This window comes from Myxine glutinosa, chromosome 11 (genome assembly GCF_964187855.1).
Source record: "Myxine glutinosa chromosome 11, kmMyxGlut1.1, whole genome shotgun sequence".
NCBI lineage: Eukaryota > Metazoa > Chordata > Myxini > Myxiniformes > Myxinidae > Myxine > Myxine glutinosa.
Genome location: NC_136271.1, coordinates 44,475,965 through 44,502,170, shown reverse-complemented (window position 1 = coordinate 44,502,170; position 26,206 = coordinate 44,475,965). Strand labels below are relative to the sequence as shown.

The window sequence follows — 26,206 nt, the reverse complement described above, 5'->3', positions numbered from 1 at the left end:
ATAAAACTGCCATCCCGGTGTTTCAAAAGCATGGTGTCCTTCACGAAGAGTAGGCGAGTTATCACCGGCACCCTGAACAAATTCCTATCCTATCTAGTCGAACGTGACACCTGGCCAGCCGGTTCGTGAAGACTCGGGTCTAAGTCAATAGAAAGGTGGGTTAAATGGAGGCCGGTAAAGAAGAAGAGCACGACGAATATTCCTTCCCAAGCACATTTGCTGCCATTAAGAAGCAATTTTATTGAGGCGGTGTATTTTAACTAAAAACAGTGTATCCGAACAAGTCGCCGTGAAAATAACGAAGAAGTTGAAGTAACCAGTGCCTAATGTATAATAAATTAATAATCATTAAAAGATTGCAAACGGTGTCGTAAATGCCAGGGAAGGACCACAGGTCCACAGCAAGACAATAATTTTAGTGAGACCAAGCTGTGGTTCGCGGCTTCGGCCGCCATGTCGTTGCCATGTCATGTACAGGAGAATGGAAGTCCGCCCGATACGGCGACCGCCGAAGTTCGGAAACGGCCTCTCGAGGCTGAAGAGAACACGATTGACGACGGCACCATTAATAAGAAAGCCTTCATGCGTGGTGAGAGTTTATATAATCCTGTCAGTGTTCGTGTCTGAGGCGCTGCGGCCCAGTCCAGGCCTCGCATGAATCCTGCTCTGTGGCGTACGTTCTCTTCTCTCGGTTTGGCTGTTAAATTGATCGCTTCTTTAAATTCGTTTTTACCTGCTCGTGGAGCTCCGTCCATTGTGTGCGGCGTGTGTTTGTCTGAGGTGTTCTTCACGTGAGAGTGAGATTCACTGTCCTGAGTGGTTTGCAAAGCATTGTGGGTAATTGCGTACTGCACAAGCGCGGTCCTTTCCCGCTCTAATCACAGAACAGCTCTGAGGACATAAACGTGGATGTAATTCGGCATTTATATACAAATTTTTTTCTGCGTTTCACATTGCGAAGCACGGATTCGTGTAGTTTGGGTAGTCTGCACGGATCGGTTGAATGCATGACGCAGCGTCAGGCCTTGTAGCCCTAGATTGCACTGATGTATAACTATAAGGATTCTCATGTCCCAACTTTCGTCTTTACTCGAATTCCCTGGTCCTGTCCATTCTGTTCAAAAACTTTTCTGCACTTGTGTTTGTAGCCTTCATTATCTGAACGGTCGCCATGGGATTCCCTCGCAGTCATCTTTCCAATGTATGAACTCCTGTCTCCTTCAACCACTCCTCATGGCTTATTCTAGCTAAGCCGGAAGTCTATCCAGTCTCAACCACTCCTCATGGCTTATTCTAGCTAAGCCGGAAGTCTATCCAGTCTCAACCACCCCTCATGGCTTATTCTAGCTAAGCCGGAAGTCTATCCAGTCTCAACCACCCCTCATGGCTTATTCTAGCTAAGCCGGAAGTCTATCCAGTCTCAACCACCCCTCATGGCTTATTCTAGCTAAGCCGGAAGTCTATCCAGTCTCAACCACCCCTCATGGCTTATTCTAGCTAAGCCGGAAGTCTATCCAGTCTCAACCACTCCTCATGGCTTATTCTAGCTAAGCCGGAAGTCTATCCAGTCTCAACCACTCCTCATGGCTTATTCCAGCTAGGCCGGGAGTCTATCCAGTCTCAACCACTCCTCATGGCTTATTCTAGCTAAGCCGGAAGTCTATCCAGTCTCAACCACCCCTCATGGCTTATTCTAGCTAAGCCGGAAGTCTATCCAGTCTCAACCACTCATGGCTTATTCTAGCTAAGCCGGAAGTCTATCCAGTCTCAACCACCCCTCATGGCTTATTCTAGCTAGGCCAGAAGTCTATCCAGTCTCAACCACTCCTCATGGCTTATTCTAGCTAAGCCGGAAGTCTATCCAGTCTCAACCACTCCTCATGGCTTATTCTAGCTAGGCCGGAAGTCTATCCAGTCTCAACCACTCCTCATGGCTTATTCTAGCTAAGCCGGAAGTCTATCCAGTCTCAACCACTCCTCATGGATTATTCTAGCTAAGCCGGAAGTCTATCCAGTCTCAACCACTCCTCATGGCTTATTCTAGCTAAGCCGGAAATCTATCCAGTCTCAACCACTCCTCATGGCTTATTCTAGCTAAGCCGGAAGTCTATCCAGTCTCAACCACTCCTCATGGCTTATTCAAGCTAAGCCGGAAGTCTATCCAGTCTCAACCACTCCTCATGGCTTATTCTAGCTAAGCCGGAAGTCTATCCAGTCTCAACCACTCCTCATGGCTTATTCTAGCCAAGCCGGAAGTCTATCCAGTCTCAACCACTCCTCATGGCTTATTCTAGCTAAGCCGGAAGTCTATCCAGTCTCAACCACTCCTCATGGCTTATTCTAGCTAGGCCGGGAGTCTATCCAGTCTCAACCACTCCTCATGGCTTATTCTAGCTAAGCCGGAAGTCTATCCAGTCTCAACCACTCCTCATGGCTTATTCTAGCTAAGCCGGAAGTCTATCCAGTCTCAACCACTCCTCATGGCTTATTCCAGCTAGGCCGGGAGTCTATCCAGTCTCAACCACTCCTCATGGCTTATTCTAGCTAAGCCGGAAGTCTATCCAGTCTCAACCACTCCTCATGGCTTATTCTAGCTAGGCCGGGAGTCTATCCAGTCTCAACCACTCCTCATGGCTTATTCTAGCTAGGACGGGAGTCTATCCAGTCTCAACCACTCCTCATGGCTTATTCTAGCTAAGCCGGAAGTCTATCCAGTCTCAACCACTCCTCATGGCTTATTCTAGCTAAGCCGGAAGTCTATCCAGTCTCAACCACTCCTCATGGCTTATTCTAGCTAGGCCGAGAGTCTATCCAGTCTCAACCACTCCTCATGGCTTATTCTAGCTAAGCCGGAGGTCTATCCAGTCTCAACCACTCCTCATGGCTTATTCTAGCTAAGCCGGAAGTCTATCCAGTCTCAACCACTCCTCATGGCTTATTCTAGCTAGGCCGGGAGTCTATCCAGTCTCAACCACTCCTCATGGCTTATTCTAGCTAAGTCGGGAGTCTTATCCAGTCTCAACCACTCCTCATGGCTTATTCTGGCTAAGCAGGAAGTCTATCCAGTCTCAACCACTCCTCATGGCTTATTCTAGCTAGGCCGGGAGTCTATCCAGTCTCAACCACTCCTCATGGCTTATTCTAGCTAGGCCAGGAGTCTATCCAGTCTCAACCACTCCTCATGGCTTATTCTAGCTAGGCCGGGAGTCTATCCAGTCTCAACCACTCCTCATAGCTTATTCTAGCTAGGCCGGGAGTCTATCCAGCCTCAACCACTCCTCATGGCTTATTCTAGCAAGGCCGGGAGTCTATCCAGTCTCAACCACTCCTCCCGGCTTATTCTAGCTAGGCCAGGAGTCGATCCAGTCTCAACCACTCCTCACGGCTTATTCTAGCTAGGCCGGGAGTCTATCCAGTCTCAACCACTCCTCATGGCTTATTCTAGCTAGGCCGGGAGTCTATCCAGTCAAAACCACCACTCATGGCTTATTCTAGCTAGGCCGGGAGTCTATCCAGTCTCAACCACTCCTCATGGGTTATTCTAGCTAGGCCGGGAGTCTATCCAGTCTCAACCACTCCTCACGGATTATTCTAGCTAGGCCGGAAGTCCATCCAGTCTCAACCACTCCTCATGGCTTATTCCAGCAAAGCCGGAAGTCCATCCAGTCTCAACCACTCCTCATGGCTTATTCCAGCTAAGCCGGAAGTCTATCCAGTCTCAACCACTCCTCATGGCTTATTCTAGCTCGGCCGGGAGTCTGACCAGTCTCGACCACTCCTCATGACTTATTCTAGCTAGGCCGGAAGTATATCCAGTCTCAACCACTCCTCATGGCTTATTCTAGCTATGCCGGGAGTCTATCCAGTCTCAACCACTCCTCATGGCTTATTCTAGCTAAGCCGGAAGTCTATCCAGTCTCAACCACTCCTCATGGCTTATTCCAGCTCGGCCGGAAGTCTATTCAGTCTCCACCACTCCTCATGGCTTATTATAGCTAGGCCGGAAGTCTATCCAGTCTCAACCACTCCTCATGGCTGGTTCTAGCTAGGCCGGGAGTCTATCCAGTCTCAACCACTCCTCATGGCTTATTCCAGCTAGGCCGGGAGTCTATCCAGTCTCAACCACTCCTTATGGCTTAGTCTAGCTGGGCCGGAAGTCTATCCAGTCTCAACCACTCCTCATAGCTTATTCTAGCTAGGCCTGGAGTCTATCCACTCTCAACCACTCATCATAGCTTATTCTAGCTCGGCCTGGAGTCTATCCAGTCTCAACCACTCATCATAGCTTATTCGATGTAGGCCGGAAGTCTATCCAGTCTCAACCACTCATCATAGCTTATTCTAGCAAGGACGGATGTCTATCCAGTCTAAACCACTCATCGTAGCTTATTCTAGCAAGGACGGATGTCTATCCAGTCTAAACCACTCATCGTAGCTTATTCTAGCAAGGACGGATGTCTATCCAGTCTAAACCACTCATCATGGCTTATTCTAGCTAGGCCTGGAGTCTATCCGCTCTAAACCACTCATCATAGCTTATTCTAGCTAGGCCGGATGTCTATCCAGTCTAAACCACTCATCATAGCTTATTCTAGCAAGGACGGATGTCTATCCAGTCTAAACCACTCATCATAGCTTATTCTAGCTAGGCCTGGAGTCTATCCAGTCTCAACCACTCCTCATAGCTTATTCTAGCAAGGACGGATGTCTATCCAGTCTAAACCACTCATCATAGCTTATTCTAGCTAGGCCTGGAGTCTATCCAGTCTCAACCACTCATCATAGCTTATTCGATGTAGGCCGGAAGTCTATCCAGTCTCAACCACTCATCATAGCTTATTCTAGCGAGGCGGTAGGTCTATCCAGTCTCAACCACTCCTCATGGCTTATTCTATCTAGGCCGGAAGTCTATCCAGTCTCAACGACTCCCCATAGCTTATTATAGCTAGGCCAGAGGTCTATCCAGTCTCAACCACTCATCATAGCTTATTCAAGCAAGGCCGAGAGTCTATCCAGTCTCAACTACTCCTCCCGGCTTATTCTAGCTAGGCCAGGAGTCTATCCAGTCTCAACCACTCCTCACGGCTTAGTCGAGCTGGGCCGGAAGTCTCTCCAGTCTCAACCACTCCTCATGGCTTATTCTAGCTAGGCCGGGGGTCTATCCAGTCTCAACCACTCCTCATGGCTTATTCTAGCTAGGCCGGGAGTCTATCCAGTCTCAACCACTCATGGCTTATTCTAGCTAAGCCGGAAGTCTATCCAGTCTCAACCACTCCTCATGGCTTATTCTAGCTAGGCCGGGAGTCTATCCAGTCTCAACCACTCCTCATGGCTTATTCTTGCTAGGCCGGGAGTCTATCCAGTCTCAACCACTCGTCATAGGTTAATCTAGCTAGGCCAGAGGTCTATCCAGTCTCGACCACTCGTCATAGCTTATTCAAGCTAGGCCGAGAGTCGATCCAGCCGCAACTACTCATCATCGCTTATTCAAGCTAGGCCGAGTGTCCATCCAGTCTCAACTACTCCTCATAGTAACACCTGATTCGAGCTAGGCCAGAAGTCTATCCAGTCTCAACCACTCCTCATGCTTATTCTACCAAGGCCGGAGGTCTATCCAGTCTCAACCACTCCTCATGGCTTATTCTAGCTAGGCCTGGAGTCTATCCAGTCTCAACCACTCATCATAGCTTATTCTAGGTAGGCCGGATGTCTATCCAGTCTCAACCACTCCTCATGGCTTATTCCAGCTAGGCCGAGAGTCGATCCAGTCTCAACCACTCCTCATAGCTTATTCCAGCTAGGCCGGAAGTCTGTCCAGTCTCAACCACTCCTCACGGCTTAGTCTAGCTGGGCCGGAAGTCTATCCAGTCTCAACCACTCATCATAGCTTATTCTGCCTTGGCCGGATGTCTATCCAGTCTCAACCACTCCTCGTGGCTTATTCTAGCTAGGCCTTGAGTCTATCCAGTCTCAACCACTCATCATAGCTTATTCTGCCTTGGCCGGATGTCTATCCAGTCTCAACCACTCCTCATGGCTTATTCTAGCTAGGCCTGGTCTATCCAGTCTCAACCACTCATCATAGCTTATTCTAGGTAGGCCGGATGTCTATCCAGTCTCAACCACTCATCATAGCTTATTCTGCCTTGGCCGGATGTCTATCCAGCCTCGACCACTCCTCATGGCTTATTCTAGCTAGGCCTGGTCTATCCAGTCTCAACCACTCATTATAGCTTATTCTAGGTAGGCCGGATGTCTATCCAGTCTCAACCACTCATAGCTTATTCTAGCTCGGCCGGAAGTCTATCCAGTCTCAACCACTCCTCATCACTTATTCTAGCAAGGCAGGAAGTCTATCCAGTCTCAACCACTCCTCAGCTTATTCTAGCTTGGCCGGGAGTCTATCCAGTCTCAACCACTCCTCATCGCTTATTCTACCTAGGCCGGGAGTCTATCCAGTCTCAACCACTCCATGGCTTATTCTAGCTCGGCCGGGAGTCTGACCAGTCTCAACCACTCCTCATGGCTTATTCTAGCTGGGCCGGAAGTCTATCCAGTCTCAACCACTCATCATAGCTTATTCTGCCTTGGCCGGATGTCTATCCAGCCTCGACCACTCCTCATGGCTTATTCTAGCTCGGACGGGAGTCTATCCAGTCTCAACCACTCCTCATGGCTTATTCTAGCTGGGCCGGGAGTCTATCCAGTCTCAACCACTCCTCACGGCTTAGTCTACCTGGGTTGGGAGTCTATCCAGTCTCAACCTCTCTTCACGGCTTATTCTAGCTAGGCCGCGGAGGTCTATCCAGTGTCGACCACTCATTTCTTATTCTAGCTTGGCCTGGGAGTCTATCCAGTCTCAACCACTCCTCATGGCTTTGTCGAGCTCGGCCGGGAGTTTATCCAGTCTCAACCACTCCTCATGCCTTATTTTAACTAGGCCGGAAGTCTATCCAGTCTCAACCACTCCTCATGGCTTAATCTATCTGGGCCGGAAGTCTATCCAGTCTCAACCACTCATAGTAATAGCTTATTCTAGCTAGGCTGGAAGTCTATCCAGCCGGAAGTTCCTAATACGAATGGCTTGGTCATCTGTGCCATCATTATGACGTCGTAATTAGACAAGTAGGACGCTTGATCTTATCAGTTCGAAATTTATTGTGCATGATCTGCAGTCTTCACAAATTGTATGTGATAATTAAATTGATGGTGCCATCGGTCATATGGTTTGGGACCCATGTTCGATTTAAGGAACGTACTGAAATTGTTTCTCTGAAAGTGCTTACCTTATCTATGAAGTTTTGCAAATACCTAACACCATTTCTGCATTTCGTGTGAAAAGGTGACATCATAGGTCTCGTGGTTTGGCAGCCATCTTTGATAGAAAAACGAACCTTATCTAAAACAAACACCACACAAACATGTCTTGGCCAAATGTCTGTCCGTCCGTTTGAAGGTACCGCAAAAACGGCTCAACCGATCGCAACGATATTTTGGGTGGGTATTCCTGGGAGTAAAATAGGCCATATTGTTTTTCAAATTTTTCCAATTTCCCTGTTTTTCCAAACACGATGGAATAATATTTACCGATATGAAAAGTGATGTGGCTTTTGTTGAAATTCTACAAATACTGTTTAATCTACGTACCAGGAGAGAGTAGATCGACTCCTGACGAACTCTTCCTATATAAACGTGTGGCTCCGAAGTAACATGGCAGCGTGTGCAAAGCGACTGAGAAACAGGTGTAGCGGCCGCTTCCGTGTTACAGATTCGGCGCGCACTCTTCACACATAAACGTGCGACTGAGAAAGACGTGTCGTGGCTGCTTCCGTTTTGCAGAATTCAATCTTTTTTCAAAATGGGCGCCATGTACTGTTTAGATTATGACGATTTGCGTGTGATATGATTCAACGGATGTTTATATGAATCGTTTAAAATAAAAAAAGCCTTCAATTTCTGATATTTTGCCTTTTCATTTGGGCTTCCCAATTGAAGCCCCGCCCATAGCGCGGGTATCGTTGCTAGTTCGTTAAATGCAACTGTTCGTGGATTTCTTGCACAATGGGCAAAGTTTGTTGATTTTGCTATGTTTACACCTGTGGGTGTTTTGGTTGGTTATTAACGCACAGGTTGTAAACTAGTTGTAAACCTGGTGTAAACCTGGTAAACCTGGTAAAAGTTGTAAACCTGGTGCGTTATAGCGTTTGCCTGGGAATTTCGGGCGCTCAAAAGTGAAGCTAGTTTCTGTCACCCATTTCTGTCGCTCATTTCTGTCGCTCATTTCTGTCGCTCAGATGTGTAAACATGACGTCATCAAATCTATATTTATAGGATAGGTTATAGGAGATATATATGTTATAGGATAGGAATATAGGACCCAAATGACCCAGAGGACCCAAATGACCCAGAGGACCCAAATGACCCAGAGGACCCAAATGACCCAGAGGACCAAAATGACCCAGAGGACCCAAATGACCCAGAGGACCCAAATGACCCAGAGGACCAAAATGACCCAGAGGACCCAAATGACCCAGAGGACCCAAATGACCCAGAGGACCCAAATGACCCAGAGGACCCAAATGACCCAGATGACCCAGAGGACCCAAATGACCCAGAGGACCCAAATGACCCAGAGGACCCAAATGACCCAGAGGACCCAAATGACCCAGAGGACCCAAATGACCCAGAGGACCCAAATGACCCAGAGGACCCAAATGACCCAGAGGACCCAAATGACCCAGAGGACCCAAATGACCCAGAGGACCCAAATGACCCAGAGGACCCAAATGACCCAGAGGACCCAAATGACCCAGAGGACCCAGAGGACCCAAATGACCCAGAGGACCCAAATGACCCAGAGGACCCAAATGACCCAGAGGACCCAAATGACCCAGAGGAGCCAAATGACCCAGAGGAGCCAAATGACCCAGAGGACCCAAATGACCCAGAGGACCCAGAGGACCCAGAGGACCCAAATGACCCATAGGACCCAAATGACCCAGAGGACCCAAATGACCCAGAGGACCCAGAGGACCCAAATGACCCAGAGGACCCAGAGGACCCAAATGACCCAGAGGACCCAAATGACCCAGAGGACCCAAATGACCCAGAGGACCCAAATGACCCAGAGGACCCAAATGACCCAGAGGACCCAAATGACCCAGAGGACCCAAATGACCCAGAGGACCCAAATGACCCAGAGGACCCAAATGACCCAGAGGACCCAAATGACCCAGAGGACCCAAATGACCCAGAGGACCCAAATGACCCAGAGGACCCAGAGGACCCAAATGACCCAGAGGACCCAGAGGACCCAAATGACCCAGAGGACCCAAATGACCCAGAGGACCCAAATGACCCAGAGGACCCAAATGACCCAGAGGACCCAAATGACCCAGAGGACCCAGAGGACCCAAATGACCCAGAGGACCCAGAGGACCCAGAGGACCCAGAGGACCCAAATGACCCAGAGGACCCAAATGACCCAGAGGACCCAAATGACCCAGAGGACCCAAATGACCCAGAGGACCCAAATGACCCAGAGGACCCAAATGACCCAGAGGACCAAAATGACCCAGAGGACCCAAATGACCCAGAGGACCCAAATGACCCAGAGGACCCAAATTCTATGTATGTTTCTATGATGATGTATGTTTTGGTGAAAGTACATAATGTGAATACTAGTAGCAATTTTACAAAAACCATGGCATAATTTCAAATCTTGACCCGAGATGATAATTATGCTACATCATAATTTCCATGTGCCAACCTGGGCGGAATCCAAGTGGATTCACTTGACTTGTTTTGCTTAGAAAAACCAAATTCGTACTTTGACTCTGAATTTGACCCAATCGCACGTGTGCAGAGAGGAGTGAGATATTTTTAAGCAGTTTATGCTCTTCAATATTTGGCTATGTCCTTCTTTCCATCCGTCTGTCAAAAATGTAGACGAACCTTTTTAACCCGCCGTGTTGAATTCTAAAGCATTCTTAGGGGTTCTTAAGGCTTCTCATGTGTGGTTCTAAAGGGTAATTACAATGGGTTATAAAGGGTAATTGTAAAGAGTTCTAAAGGGTAATTCTGAAGTTATAAAGGGTAATTCTAATGGGTTTGAAAGGGTAATTATAATGGGTTTGAAAGGGTTATTGTAAAGAGTTATAAAGGGTAATTCTAATGGGTTCGAAAGGGTAATTCTAATGGGTTCGAAAGGGTAATTATAATGGGTTTGAAAGGGTAATTGTAAAGAGTTCTGAAGAGTTATAAAGGGTAATTCTAAAGGGTAATTGTAAAGAGTTCTAATGGGTTTGAAAGGGTAATTGTAAAGAGTTTTAAAGGGTAATTGTAGAGTTTTAATGGGTAATTCTAAAGAGTTCTAATGGTTTCTAAAGGGTAATTATAATGGGTTCTAAATGGTAATTGTAAAGAGTTCTAATGGGTTTTAAAGGGTAATGCTAATGAGTAATTGTAAAGGGTAATTCTAGAGGGTTACAAAGGGTAATTCGTGAGGGTTCTGGAGGTTAATTTGGGAGGATTTTAAAGGGTAAATCGAGAGGGTTCTGAAGGGTAATTCTAGTGTTCTAAAGGTTAATTTGACTGGGTCCTAAAGGGTCATCTGAGTGGGTCCTAAAGGTTCATTAGAGTGGGTCCTAAAGGTTAGAGTGGGTCCTAAAGGTTAATTAGAGTGGGTCCTAAAGGTTAATTAGAGTGGGTCCTAAAGGTTAATTAGAGTGGGTCCTAAAGGTTAATTAGAGTGGGTCCTAAAGGTTAATTAGAGTGGGTCCTAAAGGTTAATTAGAGTGGGTCCTAAAGGTTAATTAGAGTGGGTCCTAAAGGTTAATTAGAGTGGGTCCTAAAGGTTAATTAGAGTGGGTCCTAAAGGTTAATTAGAGTGGGTCCTAAAGGTTAATTAGAGTGGGTCCTAAAGGTTCATTAGAGTGGGTCCTAAAGGTTCATTAGAGTGGGTCCTAAAGGTTCATTAGAGTGGGTCCTAAAGGTTCATTAGAGTGGGTCCTAAAGGTTCATTAGAGTGGGTCCTAAAGGTTCATTAGAGTGGGTCCTAAAGGTTCATTAGAGTGGGTCCTAAAGGTTCATTAGAGTGGGTCCTAAAGGTTCATTAGAGTGGGTCCTAAAGGTTCATTAGAGTGGGTCCTAAAGGTTCATTAGAGTGGGTCCTAAAGGTTCATTAGAGTGGGTCCTAAAGGTTCATTAGAGTGGGTCCTAAAGGTTCATTAGAGTGGGTCCTAAAGGTTCATTAGAGTGGGTCCTAAAGGTTCATTAGAGTGGGTCCTAAAGGTTCATTAGAGTGGGTCCTAAAGGTTCATTAGAGTGGGTCCTAAAGGTTCATTAGAGTGGGTCCTAAAGGTTCATTAGAGTGGGTCCTAAAGGTTCATTAGAGTGGGTCCTAAAGGTTCATTAGAGTGGGTCCTAAAGGTTCATTAGAGTGGGTCCTAAAGGTTCATTAGAGTGGGTCCTAAAGGTTCATTAGAGTGGGTCCTAAAGGTTCATTAGAGTGGGTCCTAAAGGTTCATTAGAGTGGGTCCTAAAGGTTCATTAGAGTGGGTCCTAAAGGTTCATTAGAGTGGGTCCTAAAGGTTCATTAGAGTGGGTCCTAAAGGTTCATTAGAGTGGGTCCTAAAGGTTCATTAGAGTGGGTCCTAAAGGTTCATTAGAGTGGGTCCTAAAGGTTCATTAGAGTGGGTCCTAAAGGTTCATTAGAGTGGGTCCTAAAGGTTCATTAGAGTGGGTCCTAAAGGTTCATTAGAGTGGGTCCTAAAGGTTCATTAGAGTGGGTCCTAAAGGTTCATTAGAGTGGGTCCTAAAGGTTAATTAGAGTGGGTCCTAAAGGTTCATTAGAGTGGGTCCTAAAGGTTCATTAGAGTGGGTCCTAAAGGTTCATTAGAGTGGGTCCTAAAGGTTCATTAGAGTGTGTCCTAAAGGGTAATCAATTCTAGAGAGTAATTCATTCAAGAGGGTAATTCTAAAGGGTTTCGTTTGTTTCTCGGCTTTGCCTGATTCATATTAAAAATGCCAAACTGAACCCGCTTCCTTTTGACACTTGTACGATTATTTTAAGGAGAAAACAATGGCTCGATCCAACATTGTGATTATGATTATTCCGTGGCATCGCCAAGGAAATAAATAGCGACGCCCCATATCAATTAATGTGACCTGATATGGGGCGTGGCTATTTTGTGTGCTGTTCATTTGCAGAAGCTTACATCGTCTAATCTGTCTGGCTAATCAGGCATGAGTTTAATCTGGAGCATGACCTTTAATCAGCCACTGCTTATTGAGATGGCAAGAATTGTGAGCTCCTTACTCGCTTAAGTTAATCAGACCCGACTACATTTCAGCACTGAGCAAAACTGAACAATGAAGGATGCCTTTGAATGCTGTTGGAAGAGGTTATGGAGCAAGGATGGGGCCCAGACAGTGGTGAAGGCCCTGGAGGGATTCAAGATGTAATTTGAAATAGAACCCGCATTATTTATTTTTATTGGTGAGTGGGTGAGGTTTCATGCGTCCATCTATTGCTAGAATCATAGAAAACTATTTTCATGTGGTGTGGCTGGTTTAGAAACCAAGCGAATGGTCTGAGAGTGAGTGGGCATTCATAATAAATAGATTTATGATTTTGCCATTGATAGCAAGAATTTATTGAAAGCAGTTTTGTCTTTAATTGGCCAACCCCTGCTCCACGGGGAAAAATAGCCTCCAGAGGTGGTTCTTCTTCTTGGTAGTTTTGACTTTAATTGAAGATCTTCATGGACCCTTCCTTGTAATTAGTGATGGGAACTTCCTAAGATGGAGAAAGACCTGAAAAATGAATAGACTGAGCAGATGCTCTGGTATTGAGAATGAAAGTAACAGAAAGATCAGAGTTTAAATTGTTATATTGATTGGGATTGGGGCTCATGGAAAAGCTTAATGACAGGGTGACGTTGACAAGTGTGGTTCGACAAGAGAGGGCAATTGGTGATAAAATTTAACAGATGTTAATGGTTTTTTTATTTTAATGAAGTGGAGACGTAGAATGAATGGACATAATTGGGAGGTGATTCTGCAATTGAGAAAAGTGAGACTGATTTGTAAAGCTTTGTGATCTGTTTGTTTATAAATTGTTGTGGATTTCTGTACTTGTGTTGACTCCCCAGATGGAAGCCATTTCTCCCTGAAGCTCCTTATTCCAAACTTTGCTGTGGGGCCCATCATGGGGAAGGGTGGAGAAACTATAACGCAGTTGCAACGGGACACGCAAACAAACATCAAGCTGTCCAAAGCTCATGAATACTTCCCAGGTGAGGATGGTTATTTGCTCGTAACAAATCGTTTGTCCATTTTCAAAGTGCCACTCGTAGCAGATAGGTAAGACAATCATTTTACCACTCCTTTTGCAAAGCACCTGCTGACAACCACTCAGCCTTTGCTTACAGCAGGCAAGGTGGCTGTACATCGTTTTGTTTGTATTAAAATCCTTCCATTAACGGAATCGCAATGAGCCAAACAAAATTGTCATGCAAATGGATTTCCTACGAAATGTATAAATGCTGGTGTTTTGTCAAGGTAATGATATCTGAAGCAGAGTCTGTACTATGAGCTCTTCAGTCTGTTTGAAGAGCAGTTGTCTTTCAAATAGACCATGTATTGTCTCTGATTGGTCATTTGAATATGATTGGACAAGATCAGACGACTTAGCCTTAACTAGAGATGTTCAAACTGCACGTGACGAAGCTAACCCCACCAACCACTCTCCTTCCCAAAGTCTTAATGTTGCATCTCGTCAAATCTACCTCCAATGTATGTTCCCTCTCTTTGTCTCAAACGGCATTGCCGCATGTCCTGCTCAAGACGAGACAATGTCTCAACTCGGGTTTCTTCCAAATTTAATGTACGCGACCTATCCCTCTGTTTATATCTTACCCCCTTTGTACTCACCCACTTCTGGAATTTGTCCTTGCTGAGAAGGTGGAGAAATATCTCTGCAGCCTAGACACTGCTTCAGCGACGTGCCCATGTTCTCAAGTTCTGGCTTTCGCCACTATCTACTCTCCAACACATCTGCTTGGAAGTCATGAAACATCATTCCCATCTACAAGAAGGGTGCAAAAACAGATCCTCCCACCTCTATCAAGTCTTGTTCAAAAAAAACATCATATGTACTACAAGCCGCTATGCTTGCTTTCACTTGTAAGCAAAGTTGTGGAATTCATCATTGTGGCTGATGTCGTCATTCCTGTTTTCAAATAGCTGTATCTCTGACCATCAGTTTTGATTCTGCCCCGATACTCAACTTTGGACATGCTGCTGCTGCCCTCTCAGAAATGATTAGAGGCACAAAACATCAACCTCGAGGTCAGAATCATCTCCCTGGACATATCTCGGGTATTCGACAATCTGGTATTCTCTGATTGCCTATGGAACTCTCCCAGTGGAAGCTGCAGTGTCCTAAGGCAATGTCCTGGGCCTGTGCATTTTCCTCATCTACTTTAATGACTCCTTCGATACTCTGGAAAACCATCTTCCTTTTTTTGCCGATAACTCCTCGCTACAAATGTCCTTGTTGCAATCCCTCTGTTTATATCTGTTTATGTCTTGCTTACAAATGTAGGCTCGTGTTTCCTTCCTTACTCTTCTCGATTGTTGTTTGCTCATTCCTTTGCGTGGTGCCCCACTGTCATCATGTTGTCCCGTTGTACCCCACAATACAAAGTTGTTCCTTTGTACCCCACAATTTGTTGTCCACAATATACATGCTCGCTCTTCTATGAGCCGACATTTTGTATATATATATATATATATATATATATATATATATATATATATATATATATATATATATATATTGTTACGGCTCTCCCCTTATCAAAGGGGGGGTTAATCCCCTTGTCCTTTTAGCTGGCCGTCCCGAGTCCTTGGAATTTATAACGCTCCTTCCGGTCGAAATTAGCTAGGGTCATTGCTCAAGGTAGTCCCAAATACCTACTTACTAACCCGACCATAAAGCAGGGAAATAACTCCCGCTTGAACCACGGATATGATGGATAATGCCGAGCGGTTATCAATCCGCGATCCGAGCTATTAACAAAGACTAAACCCGATTCTGAGCGGTTCCTAATCGTGCCACAGGTACTCAATTGAGAGAAAGGACGGATGCGATCGGATGGAGAGGAAACCAGAAGGTAGGAAGAACAAAGATGGGTTTATTAATTATGTACAAAGAAAGAAGAGGAAACGAAAGGAATATACAAGAAAGGAAAAGGAAGAAGCAGGACACAGGGCAGTCTTATAACAGTCTTATTCTATGCCCCAGACAAACGGACACACTCACATGGGGATTGTAGCTGGTAGGGTGGAAGGTCCAGGTCGATGGTCCAGGCTCCAGTCGACTCCGTCCAGGCTCCGGTCTCGCGGGCGAAACCCGGCAGGCAGCTCTGCGTATCGTTGGACGCGAGCGGACCTTACATATGGCGGGGGGGGAGGCTCGTGTCCTTTGCACGTAATAAACGTATCGTCGTGTCAAACACTCTCTCTCTCTCAAGTTCTCTATTCAGCGCCAGCGAGTGAGTCCTCCTTTGCCAATGTGCGCTCCGTATAGGCTTTCGCAATGCACTCAGCACTCTATCATCAAGTCCACCAAAAGAAGATGTCCGTGCAAGTCCGTTACAATGCGCGCTCTCCCTCCAGTCCTGTGAAAGGGCTTTTCGTTCGCGCTTATATAACGCGAGCCAAGATCACTCCGCGCGCTCCAAAACCACGCCCACCAGCGATCTCACCTCAGCCCTGGTTGGTTGTTGAGGGCTTACCGGCCACGCCTTTGACGTCTGGTTGACAGGCCACACCTTGTTCTTGGCGTCCCGCCCCCTTCTTCCTCGAGCCTGACCGCATGGTTAATGGCGTCGGTTAGAGCGAGCTTCAGCTCAATGGCAGTGAACGCTGCTAACAAGGCGCGTAATGGCGGCGCTTGGAGAGAGGTCGCAAAATGAACAGAAGGGCCTACTCCTTATTTGATTGACGCAACGCAGATTCAACTATTGGAAACACGGCCTTAACTAAAACACATTAACTTAAACACCTTAACTTAAAAAAAAAAAAAAAAAAAAAAAACACATAATGAAATAACTGGAATTCCTATGGTGACCTACGTGTTGCTGTGGCCTAACTAAGGGTGCTACCTTTAACCTTTAATGTCATATTTACAAGTGATTAATTATTTACAACAAGTGCGGATTCTAAAACCGCAAATGTATATATATATATAGATATATATATATATATATATATATATATATATATATATATATATATATATATATATTAGTGCAAGGCTGATTAGGAAATTTGACTATAACCGACTAGAAAAAATAAAAACCTGTCGATTATGTTTCCGATTATATAATAATTAAACAATGACGTCATTTTGCACACATCACATGAAGCGTGTATATTGTGCTTGATCAGTGCCGCGATGGATGTATTGACTTTATTGAATGGCTGTGAATTGATAAATTTTAAATCCGTTCTCTTATCGATTGGTTCATCAAACAGCACAGCATTCTGTCAATTTTAAAACAAACAATGAGGTACCGTGTGCGGTAATGTTAATTCCGATGAAGCAGCGCTTGAGGAAGGAAGACGTTATGTTCATTCGATGCTATTGACGAATATAAAATGAAGCGTTTCCTGCTTGTCTAATCGTGTGAAAATCAAGTTTAATATGAAAATGCAGGAACAGGGAATCCCCAGGTTACAAAGGGATTCTGTTCTGAACATTTATTCATTAATTAAATAAATCGATCACCTGTTCACTCAGTGTTTATAAATGGTATTATCAGCGCACGATTAGAGGTACTCACCTGGTGATTTCACAAGGTTAGCGTAAGAAGAACCAAAACCAGGAAAATTCGGCATCCATGGAACTTGTACCATAGGGTGGCGTGCCAGCCCTGCTCGATTATGGGGCTTTGTTTGTGGTCCAGTTCAAAGCACAAATGGAGTTGATGAGAGAATGAGTGGCGAAATGCAAGTGATGGGCACTAGAATGGACCCGATGAGCAGGGAAATCAAACGTGAGATGCGCAAGGAAATGGCTGCTGTTCGGGAAGAGGTAAAGGGGTGGAGGATCGGTGTCCGGAAAAAGTTGGAGGAGAGCTAGGCCAGATTGGCGGGAGAGATAGAGAATGTAAAGATAGTGGAAGGACTCAGGAATGGGTTGAAAGGACTTGGGGTAGGACAGAATGAATTAAACAAACACATTCAGGAAAATACAGATGCAATAAAATAATTTTAAAATGTCCAAAGTGAAATCAAGGGGGAACTGGTAACCATAAAGAGGGAGTGTAGAACACGGCATGATGAGGTGACAAAGACTATGATAGATGAGCGAAGTAATGGAGCTTAAGAATGAGCTAGCAAATTCTACCCATCGCTTTGCTGAATATGGAGGAAAGATCTTCTTCATCTTCTTTTTTTAAGTTTGATGGCCTATTCAGAGCTGTGAGGCTCTATATACACCATGTGCCCAGAAATAACAGCGGTGAATGAAGGAGCCTTCATGTATTCGACAGCTGAGTTTCTTCATAATGCTTTCCGAGCTTGAAGAAGAAGAATTATCAGAAGCAGACTTTCTCCGTAACGTTTTCTCGTTGAGTTTGAAGACTATCTTTGCGGTGTATGTTTACCAAAACGCAGGGAATACTAAAATGTATATATATTTTTAATGTTAATGTTTTGGCATTGAAATTAGTAGCTGAGTTTCTCCGTCATGCTTTGTAGAAGAGGAAGCGCTAATGCTTTGTTCACTCCTTTCCTCCATTTTATATTTGTTTACAATCAATAATGAAATTATGACAAATGGAAATAAAGTTGAAGTATTTTGCAACTTGGAAAAAACACCCTATCCTAGGGAGGTGTGAATTAAGATGACAGTGCAGAAGGAGGAGAACTTCATTGCTTCCATAAATACATTTGGTCATAAGAATCGCTGATGTTAAATTTTTCAGATTTCACTCCAGATTTCAATACTTATTAAGTGTATGGGATCCACTCCTCAAATTGGAATCCAGATTTTGATTATATGCTTCAATTATTCCGTGAGAGTACATCGTGTCTCCAAGCCAAGGCACGTTTCAATAGGACGAAACATAAAGGTGGCTTTAGAACCCAGAGATGTCAGAGGGTGGACCCAAATTTTGGTAAGGCTTTTCATTTTATTTCATGAGCACCCCGTTAATCATCTTCAAAAAGTGTGTTTTAACACACCCAAACAACCAATTTTCATTCATGCACTCCCTTGGAGTTTGATAAGTATGCCTGCAAAGTTTGGGGCCGCTGGGTTTCATGTTTTTGGAGTTATGGAGGACACACACACTGCCTTTTATTTTTTGTATATATATTTGGCCTCGCTTGAAAAGCAGTTGATTGTGATCTTAAACAAGTTGTATATCTCTTTGAAAAAGCAAGTTGTGTTTCTGGTTAAGGAACTTTTATGACCTCTGCCACCTAGGGTGGACAGTAGCTTGTGTTTTCACCCATGTCCGTTTTTGTTTGTCTGAGCATGATTAAGTTGTGGATGGATTCAGCTGAAATTTGGTGGACAGGTTGGGTGTGTGTGACAAGGATGAATTGATTAGATTTTGGGGTAGTTCCAGGTTCGACCTATCAATGGGACACAAAATGTAAACTGTTTAGCCTGGTGGAGGTATGCACTCCACTGAATGCTGTTCCAGTACATTACTGCACTGTTTTAACCCCCTTCACCTCTTCCCTCCCCTCATTGCCTTTGCACACGTCTGCAGGCACGAATGAGCGCGTGGCGCTCATCCAGGGCTCCGAGGATGGGTTAAAGCAGGCACATGACCTTATTACAACCAAAATGGTGGAATCTCTAACAAAGTTCAACATTACTCAACCCTTGAGCATCAAACGAGCTGGCATGGTGACCCGATCTCTTTGTACTCATTCATATTTGTTGGTACCAAAGTGCTATTAACTTATTTACTTTACTATGTTTTATTTTTGTTTATTTATTATAACCGGATGTTTGAGGAAGTCTTCAGCAACATTTCCTATTGTGGTTGTCCAAATAAGATGGAAGGTGGACCTTTTTGTTAAAAAAAACAAAAAACGTTTATTGAAGGCCACCAGTTAAGATGCATCTTTATGTTCAAATGTGTAGTGCATTAGTCGAGCCACCAAATGTAAAGTTTTACATGGTGATCCTAATTGTGTTGAACTATATAAAGTGATCATTCGTCATCCCATTCCCACCAGGTTAAACTGGTTATTCCCAATAGTACGGCAGGTGTAATCATCGGCAAAGGGGGAGAGACAGTACGCTGCATCATGGAGGAATCTGGGGCACGGGTGCAGCTGTCTCAGAAAACTGCTGATGGATCTTGGGTTGATGGGTACGGGCTCGAGAGGGTTGTAACGGTAAGTCAAACTTTGTAATTACATTGCTACTTCAATGATGATAAGTTATTTGGATCAAGCGTTTTCTTCTAATGAAACGCCACAAGATTGTTCATTGAAAAAGAAAATGACATTTGTTTGCATTAAAGCATTGCAGGTCTGTTTATGCATTCTGTAAAGATTGTTTGATACTGTTTAGACTGAGAGTTAGCTTTGCTCTAATTACCTCCACCACCTAAGGTGGATGGAAGTTATGTTTTCACCCCTGTCTGTTTGTCTGTCCGTTTGTCTGTGAACAAAATATCTCAAAAAGTTGTGGACGGATTCGGACGAAATTTGGCAGAGATGTCGCGTATGTGACGAGGACAAAATGATTAGACTTTGGTGAAGATCTGGATTCGGATCTGGCACTAGAATTTTAAAAAGTGATTCTTCACCATTGGGAGATAGGGCCAAAAACGATATATATCAGGATATCTCAAAGTTGTGGATGGATGATTTTGATTAAATGTGATTTTGTATTGCGATATCCTGGTCTACTCTGGGATACAAAACGTAAACTGCTCACCTGGCGGAGGTATGCTCTCTACTGAGTGCCGTTGTCGTTTGTGTGTGTGTGTTTGTCTGTCCGCTCACTTATACTTGTCTACAGGTCACAATTTTAAACTGATCTTCACGAAACTTCACCAAATGGTGGAGTTGGTTGTCTGACAGAATCCTATTTCTTTTTGAGGTCAAAAGGTCAATGTAGGCCAAAGGTCAACCACTTTGTCCAAATCTAAAATCCCCAATTTTCATCCAATCGACTTGAAATTTAAATAGGATTTACATTTCAGCGTATTGAATTCAACCACCAACTATTTTTGAGGTCAACATTTGTCACAAAGTCGGCATAGGCCAAAGGTCAACCACTTTTTTTTCAAATTTCTAAAATCATTAATTTTCATCTGATTGACTTGAAATTTAAGAGGATTTGCAAATCTGGACACTGAATTCAACTACCAATTATTTGTGAGGTCAAAAGGATGCCCTACTGAGTGCCATTCTGCTTTGTTCTCTTTTGTCAAGTGTCGCTCTGTGAGTGATTTTTCATCTTCGTTTATTACATTTTTGGCACAACATGGGATTGCTTGGCATTTATTAGAATTTGCGAAGTTCAACATCAAAGGTGTAATTTTAAATGCCTGAAGAGTGAAGATGGTCATATATTACTTTCTTCACAAATGGCCCAATTAGCAAGCAGCTTGCTATCGCTTGCCAAGCCAGACGTTCCGTATCAACTGCTCTGGGAACTGCTCGTCAAGTCACTCGGCAAAGGAGCAAAGCGATTTCGTCCAGGCAAAATGAGGTTTGACTTTACACAAATTGCAACAGAATTATGAAATGAAGTGTGCGAACACAGGTAACTCGATGGCTATTCAGTTTGTTTTTACGTGGATTGTTATGGTATGCTCCGTGGTTCTCAAGGCACTGATTTCTTATTTATATTATCATGATATTATCGTGATAATCGTGAAAATGAGGTCCATTACCGTGATATGAGTTTTTCCATTATCACCCAGGCCTAATACTAAGGGAGTGAGTGAATGAATGAAAGTAGTGTGTTTGGGTACATTTAAACGCCCCCTTTGAAGGTAATTAACTGGCCTTATTAAATTACATCAAAAACAGGCTTTATCCTTGGTCAGCCTGCTCTGCCTTACAGGGGTCTTTATTGTCATTTGTTTCTGCCTGCTCAAAAATGCCTTGCCATGGTATAGGCCTCCGATGTACATTTTGAAGACTGAATAATGCGTCCTCTATCATTAAATGAAAGGACTGTGTTGAAGAAGAAAAGGTACATATAGATTACAACCCATTCAGAGGAAACGAGGTAATGCATGTTTTGTTCACAGTGATCGAGGCAGCGGTGAAGGTACATTCTCATAATGCGGAGGAAATAAATAAATAAATCATTTGGTGTTTGTCTGACTTTTCGAGGCTTGATGGACAAATTGTAAACAAATTGATGCACATGTAATTCACATTATGTGAAGTAAATAAACATTAGAGGCCACGAAAATAAGCTTTATCAGCACTAGAAAATGAAATGACTGCATATGTAATTATTTAGTCAGGAGGCCGCCGGGGCCGGGAGGGTTTTTTTTTTTTTTTTTAAATAAATTATTATGTACATGTACATTTTAAAATACACCTGCGAAAGTTCTGTTGGGAGGTGTAGGAGTGTAGGTGGGAGTGAGAGGGGTTGGAGTTGAGCGAGGGGAAGAGGTGGAAGGGTGGGGTGGGAGTCCAGAGGGAGAGGAAGGAGTGGGGGCCGAGGGATAGAGAGGAGAGGAGGTGGGAGGGGAAAGGGATGGGGTGGGAGTTAATTGGGCAAGGGTGGGATCAGGAGGGGGATATGGTGGAGGGAAGGGGTGAGATGGGAATCCAGAGGGGAGTGGAGGTTGCGTGGGGTGAGAGGAAAGGGTGGGAGTAGGGAGGGGAAGTGGTGGGATGGGAGTTTGGAGGGAAGGGAAGGTATGGGAGGAGGGACCCGGCATTGCTGTCGTGACAAATAAATACAGATTTAATGGCTCATGAACGAGCAGAATAACTGGAGGCAAACGGTCAACAGATAGGAAATGGGTTGGAAGGGATACTGAGCTTTGACCACAAGGTGATCTATTTCCCATGTTGTGTGCTAACTCCTCTAAGTCCCTCGGAATACTTCTGGCTGTGCATTGCTCTCCACATCCGGCTAATGTGCGTCGATGATATACCGTCCACCGACTGATGACAACTCGATTTTACACCTTTGTTACCATGGACCAACTAATAACCACCCATCCAAACACTTGATGACGGTCGAAATCACCACACATTATTACTTTTGGCTGAGAATTTGTTCTTCCACATTTGTCTACGGCACTGCAGTTCTGATCTAACCGGTGAACTTCCCAACCTGGATCTCCACCAATGGTATGTCCTCCCGGAAGGATCACCAATGGTATGTCATCACTCAGACCGATGGGACATTTATTCCACCTGTCTCGCATGCACCTTTATTCCATCTCGTCTACAATTATTACATCCTTTCTCTAGGCCATGGTACACTCACTCACCCACTGCCTCCTGAATTCTATTTTTTCTGAGTTTTGTTTTTAACCCAACAAGGTGTGACGAGATCAGATGGCATCAATACCTGTGTTCTCAACTTTTGCTTTTGTTTTTCCCCCAGGTGACTGGGACAGAGAAGCAAATGCACCACTGTGTGCATCGAATTATTGACAAAGTTCTTGAACACCCTGATAGTGGCAGCTGTTTGAGCATCAGTTATGGGAACATGTCTGTTCCATCTACAAATTCCATGCCCACCACACCTGCTCTGCCAACCGTTCGTCCCTTTGATCCCTATTATGGGTACTATGAGGACTACACACAGGTAAGGCAATTTGGATTGTTGCTAACTTGGATAATTTCCTTAGAAAATGGGTGTCATGCCATTTACTCCATACACCTCATTCTTGCCAGTCTGTTTCTTCTCCCCTTCTCTCTCAAAAAAAAAACCCATCCAAGGCATATCAGGTGAATGCCCTCCCCACCAGGGCGCGCACTGCAACCCCCTTAACTTCTGAAACTATACCGAATTCTGGCGCTCAGGCCTCAGCTTTGCCTGTCACCACTAACTGGCAGCAGCAGCAGCAACAGCATTTGCAGCTCCAGATGAAGCAGCAGACGGATGCTGTGGTTCAACCCATGCTGATTCAGGCCGGTTTTCGTGGGCGAGACCTCCAAGCAGCCTCGGACGCTGTGGGTACGCTCGTGAACTTGGGATATAGCCCGACCACCTTGGGTCTCGACTGGAACCTGAGCATAGCGGCAGGTGCGGCGGTGCAAGCTGTGGTGAACGACCAGGCGACTAATGCCGAAGAAGCAGAGACTGCCGCATCTCTGGAGACGCTTCGTTCCGACGAAGTTCCGGCAGATGCCACATCCATCGAGATGGCCGTTCCAGAGAGCATCGTCGGTGTCATCATGGGCAAGGGAGGCCGCACACTGATGGACTATCAGGAATCGACCGGCACACGCATCCAATTGTCGCGAAAGGGCGAGTTCATGCCTGGCACCCAAAATCGCCGTGTCACTGTGTGGGGTCCGGCGTCGGCACGCAAAGTTGCCGAATTCCTGATCAAGCGGCGCGTTGCCATTGAGAAGTACATGCGAGCTGCTAGCGACCGCTAACTAAAACTGGATCTACTGGCTTGTGGTTTCGAGGCTTGTACGTGCGTGACCTCACCTGACCTCGTGAGCAGATTATGAGATTTGTAAACACAACGCATTGGCTGTTGGGTTTTCTTTTCTTTCTTTTTTTTATTATTTCCTATCCAGAATAGAATACACATTACACATCCCTGTTTTTGTTCTTGTTTTTCCCCCATTGTAGAGCAACAATGTATATTTGTCATCCCTCCTCCCCTCCCTTTTGAGTGGCTTCATGAATTGTATTTGTGGGTGTGAAAATTGCAATTGTTTTTCTTCATCCTCATTGTACTTATCATACATAATACCTTTGCTATGCATCAGGGTGAGTTATCACGGGATTTACTCTTGGGTTTTTGGACAAGGCCTAATCCTAGCTGGTTAGGCTGTGAGGCGACGCAGCCTATCTGACCCGATCTAATAATTTCTATGAATTGTCTCGATGGTCTTGATTCTACTCATTCCCGAGTTTTGGGAAACTGTGGCGTATGATTTCCAGGTCAGGGCCATATTTAAGAATACGGTCTTTCATTGTTTTGAAAAATCCTAAATTACATATTTCGTTGTAAGAGTGTTATCAAAAATGTTTATAAACAATCAATTTAATGATTTTGTCTCCTCGCCATGTCTTCATGTTTTTTTTTGTTTTTGGTAATTGGCTTATTTAGACTATATAACCTGCTCTTTATTGCTAAAGTACTCGTGCCGTACCATAATGTGCGGAAGCTGGCTACCATCGTGTGGTGCCGATCTTAGGGAGGTGTTACATCATCAAACGTATACTTAAGAACACTTGGCCAATTGCACGATTGGGCAGTGCAGGCCACGCGTCGAGTGTGTTGCACGGCTGAATCTCGCCGATGTAAATATTTAATTGTTGTTGCATCCGAGTAGAAAAATCCCCGTCTTGTTGGTGGTGGGAGGTTGTTGAAAGACGTGGAGAAACCCTGTGGGACGGGATGTTCCACAAAGTACAATTTCTGCACCACACACACGTTTTAACAAAGTTTAACACCATAGCAGAGTTTAGGGTGTGAAGTCAATCTGTCCGTTCGTCCGTCTGCATTTCCATTAACAGTGATTTCTGCTTCTTTTTTTAAAAATTAACCTCCAAATGTATGTATATCCGTCGATGTCGAGGAACGCTTTTCGATGCACATACCTTGTCATCTGTCAGGCGATCATTCCTCGTCCATTCGGATGATCTTGTTCGAGGAGCGAGCACACGCTATTTGCATTATTTCAAACTGCTTGGTCAGGACTGGGACAGAGTTAAGGTGAATTGGATGTCTTGGCTTGGTATGGCCTGAAGTACAGAACATTTTTACGGCAAACTTGTATGATACAAATAGTAAAACTCTGCCAGACTCCCCGTCCCCAATTGCTTACGTTTTCACCTTCAAGTAGGAATGGCCATTGTTTGGGCCTGCACTATTTGGGTTTGTTTTGGCCGAGTGCATTTGTTTGTGCCGCTGCCTTAAGTGCATTCTGTTAGTTTGGATGTTTTGTATACGTTTTGTTTTGCTTTCATTTCTCCGTCAAGCTGCATGTAGATTGTGCTCGTACACCTGATGGACCTGTCTTTGTACCTCACGGTGCCATTGATGGTTGTGTGTAGTTTTTGGTTTTATCAATGTCCCTTTTGTTTTTAAAATAAAGCAGAGCATTTAAATTTGCTATGAATAGTCGACTTTTGATGCTTATCTTGAAAATGCTTGTGCTCAAGTATTAATATTTTCAATGTTTGGGAGGCATTTTTAACTTGGCTCGTATAGGCATCCAGTGAGGTTCCTCCTGGAAGCCTATTGTTCTTGTAAAGATTATTATTATTCTCGCACGTTTTGTGGAGACTATTCTGAGAAAACCGTCGTAGATAAGTCTACGAAACTTAAACTCATTATAGATACCAATGTAACTTGGTACATCGTGAATTTTGTTTTTGCAATTTTGACTTGCATTGGCTGCCATTACCCATGACGTCATAAACTTTAAGCATCTTCTTCTCCAGAACCGCTGAACGGATCATTGTGAAATTTTACACATGGTCACCAAGCCATGGGGATAAACGTTTGCAAAAAAAACAAAAAAAACTCCGGTCACGTGGTTTGGTGGCTATATTCGATTTAAAAATAAAACTTTAAAAACCTACTTCTCCGAAACTGCTTCTCCGATCGATATGAACCTTGATATGTTTACATACCGATGGGGGGAAATATTTGCAAACTATGTCATCAGTCGTGGTTTGGCCACCATCTTCAATTTAATGACAAAAAAAAAAAAGAAGCTTTTTCTGGAGTAATGCTTAACGGATCAGTGTGAAATGTCACACACACACACACACACACACACACACACACACATATATAATCGACTACTGATGTGGGAAAAATATTTGTAAACTATGACCAGTCACGTGATATGGCAGCCATATTTTAAGGGGAAAAAAAAAAAATGAAAAAGAATCTCCAGAACTGCTTAACTGATCCAAACCAAAATTTACAGATATAAATCCATTACGCATGAGGAAAATTTATTGAAAATGATGACGTCATCAGTC

At 44.4% G+C, this 26,206-nt stretch overlaps 1 protein-coding gene across 1 annotated transcript; it reads left to right on the top strand.

Moving 5' to 3' along the window:
- The first annotated feature begins 208 nt into the window (after positions 1 to 208).
- On the top strand, positions 209 to 25,326 carry LOC137436618 (RNA-binding protein Nova-1). Its single transcript, XM_068130571.2, has 6 exons — positions 209 to 589; positions 13,155 to 13,298; positions 18,795 to 18,934; positions 19,270 to 19,431; positions 22,628 to 22,831; positions 22,966 to 25,326. The coding sequence occupies exons 1-6, from the start codon at positions 454 to 456 to the stop codon at positions 23,629 to 23,631; spliced, it is 1,452 nt and encodes a 483-aa protein (XP_067986672.1). The 5' UTR covers positions 209 to 453; the 3' UTR covers positions 23,632 to 25,326.
- Positions 25,327 to 26,206: the final 880 nt, after the last annotated feature.

Coding starts and splice junctions, on each gene's coding strand:
- LOC137436618 (XM_068130571.2), top strand. CDS start 454: ATGTCGTTGCCATGTCATGTACAGGAGAATGGAAGTCCGCCCGATACG. Junction 19,432..22,627: donor GGCTCGAGAGGGTTGTAACG/GTAAGTCAAACT, acceptor TTTTTCCCCCAG/GTGACTGGGACAGAGAAGCA. Junction 22,832..22,965: donor ACTATGAGGACTACACACAG/GTAAGGCAATTT, acceptor AACCCATCCAAG/GCATATCAGGTGAATGCCCT.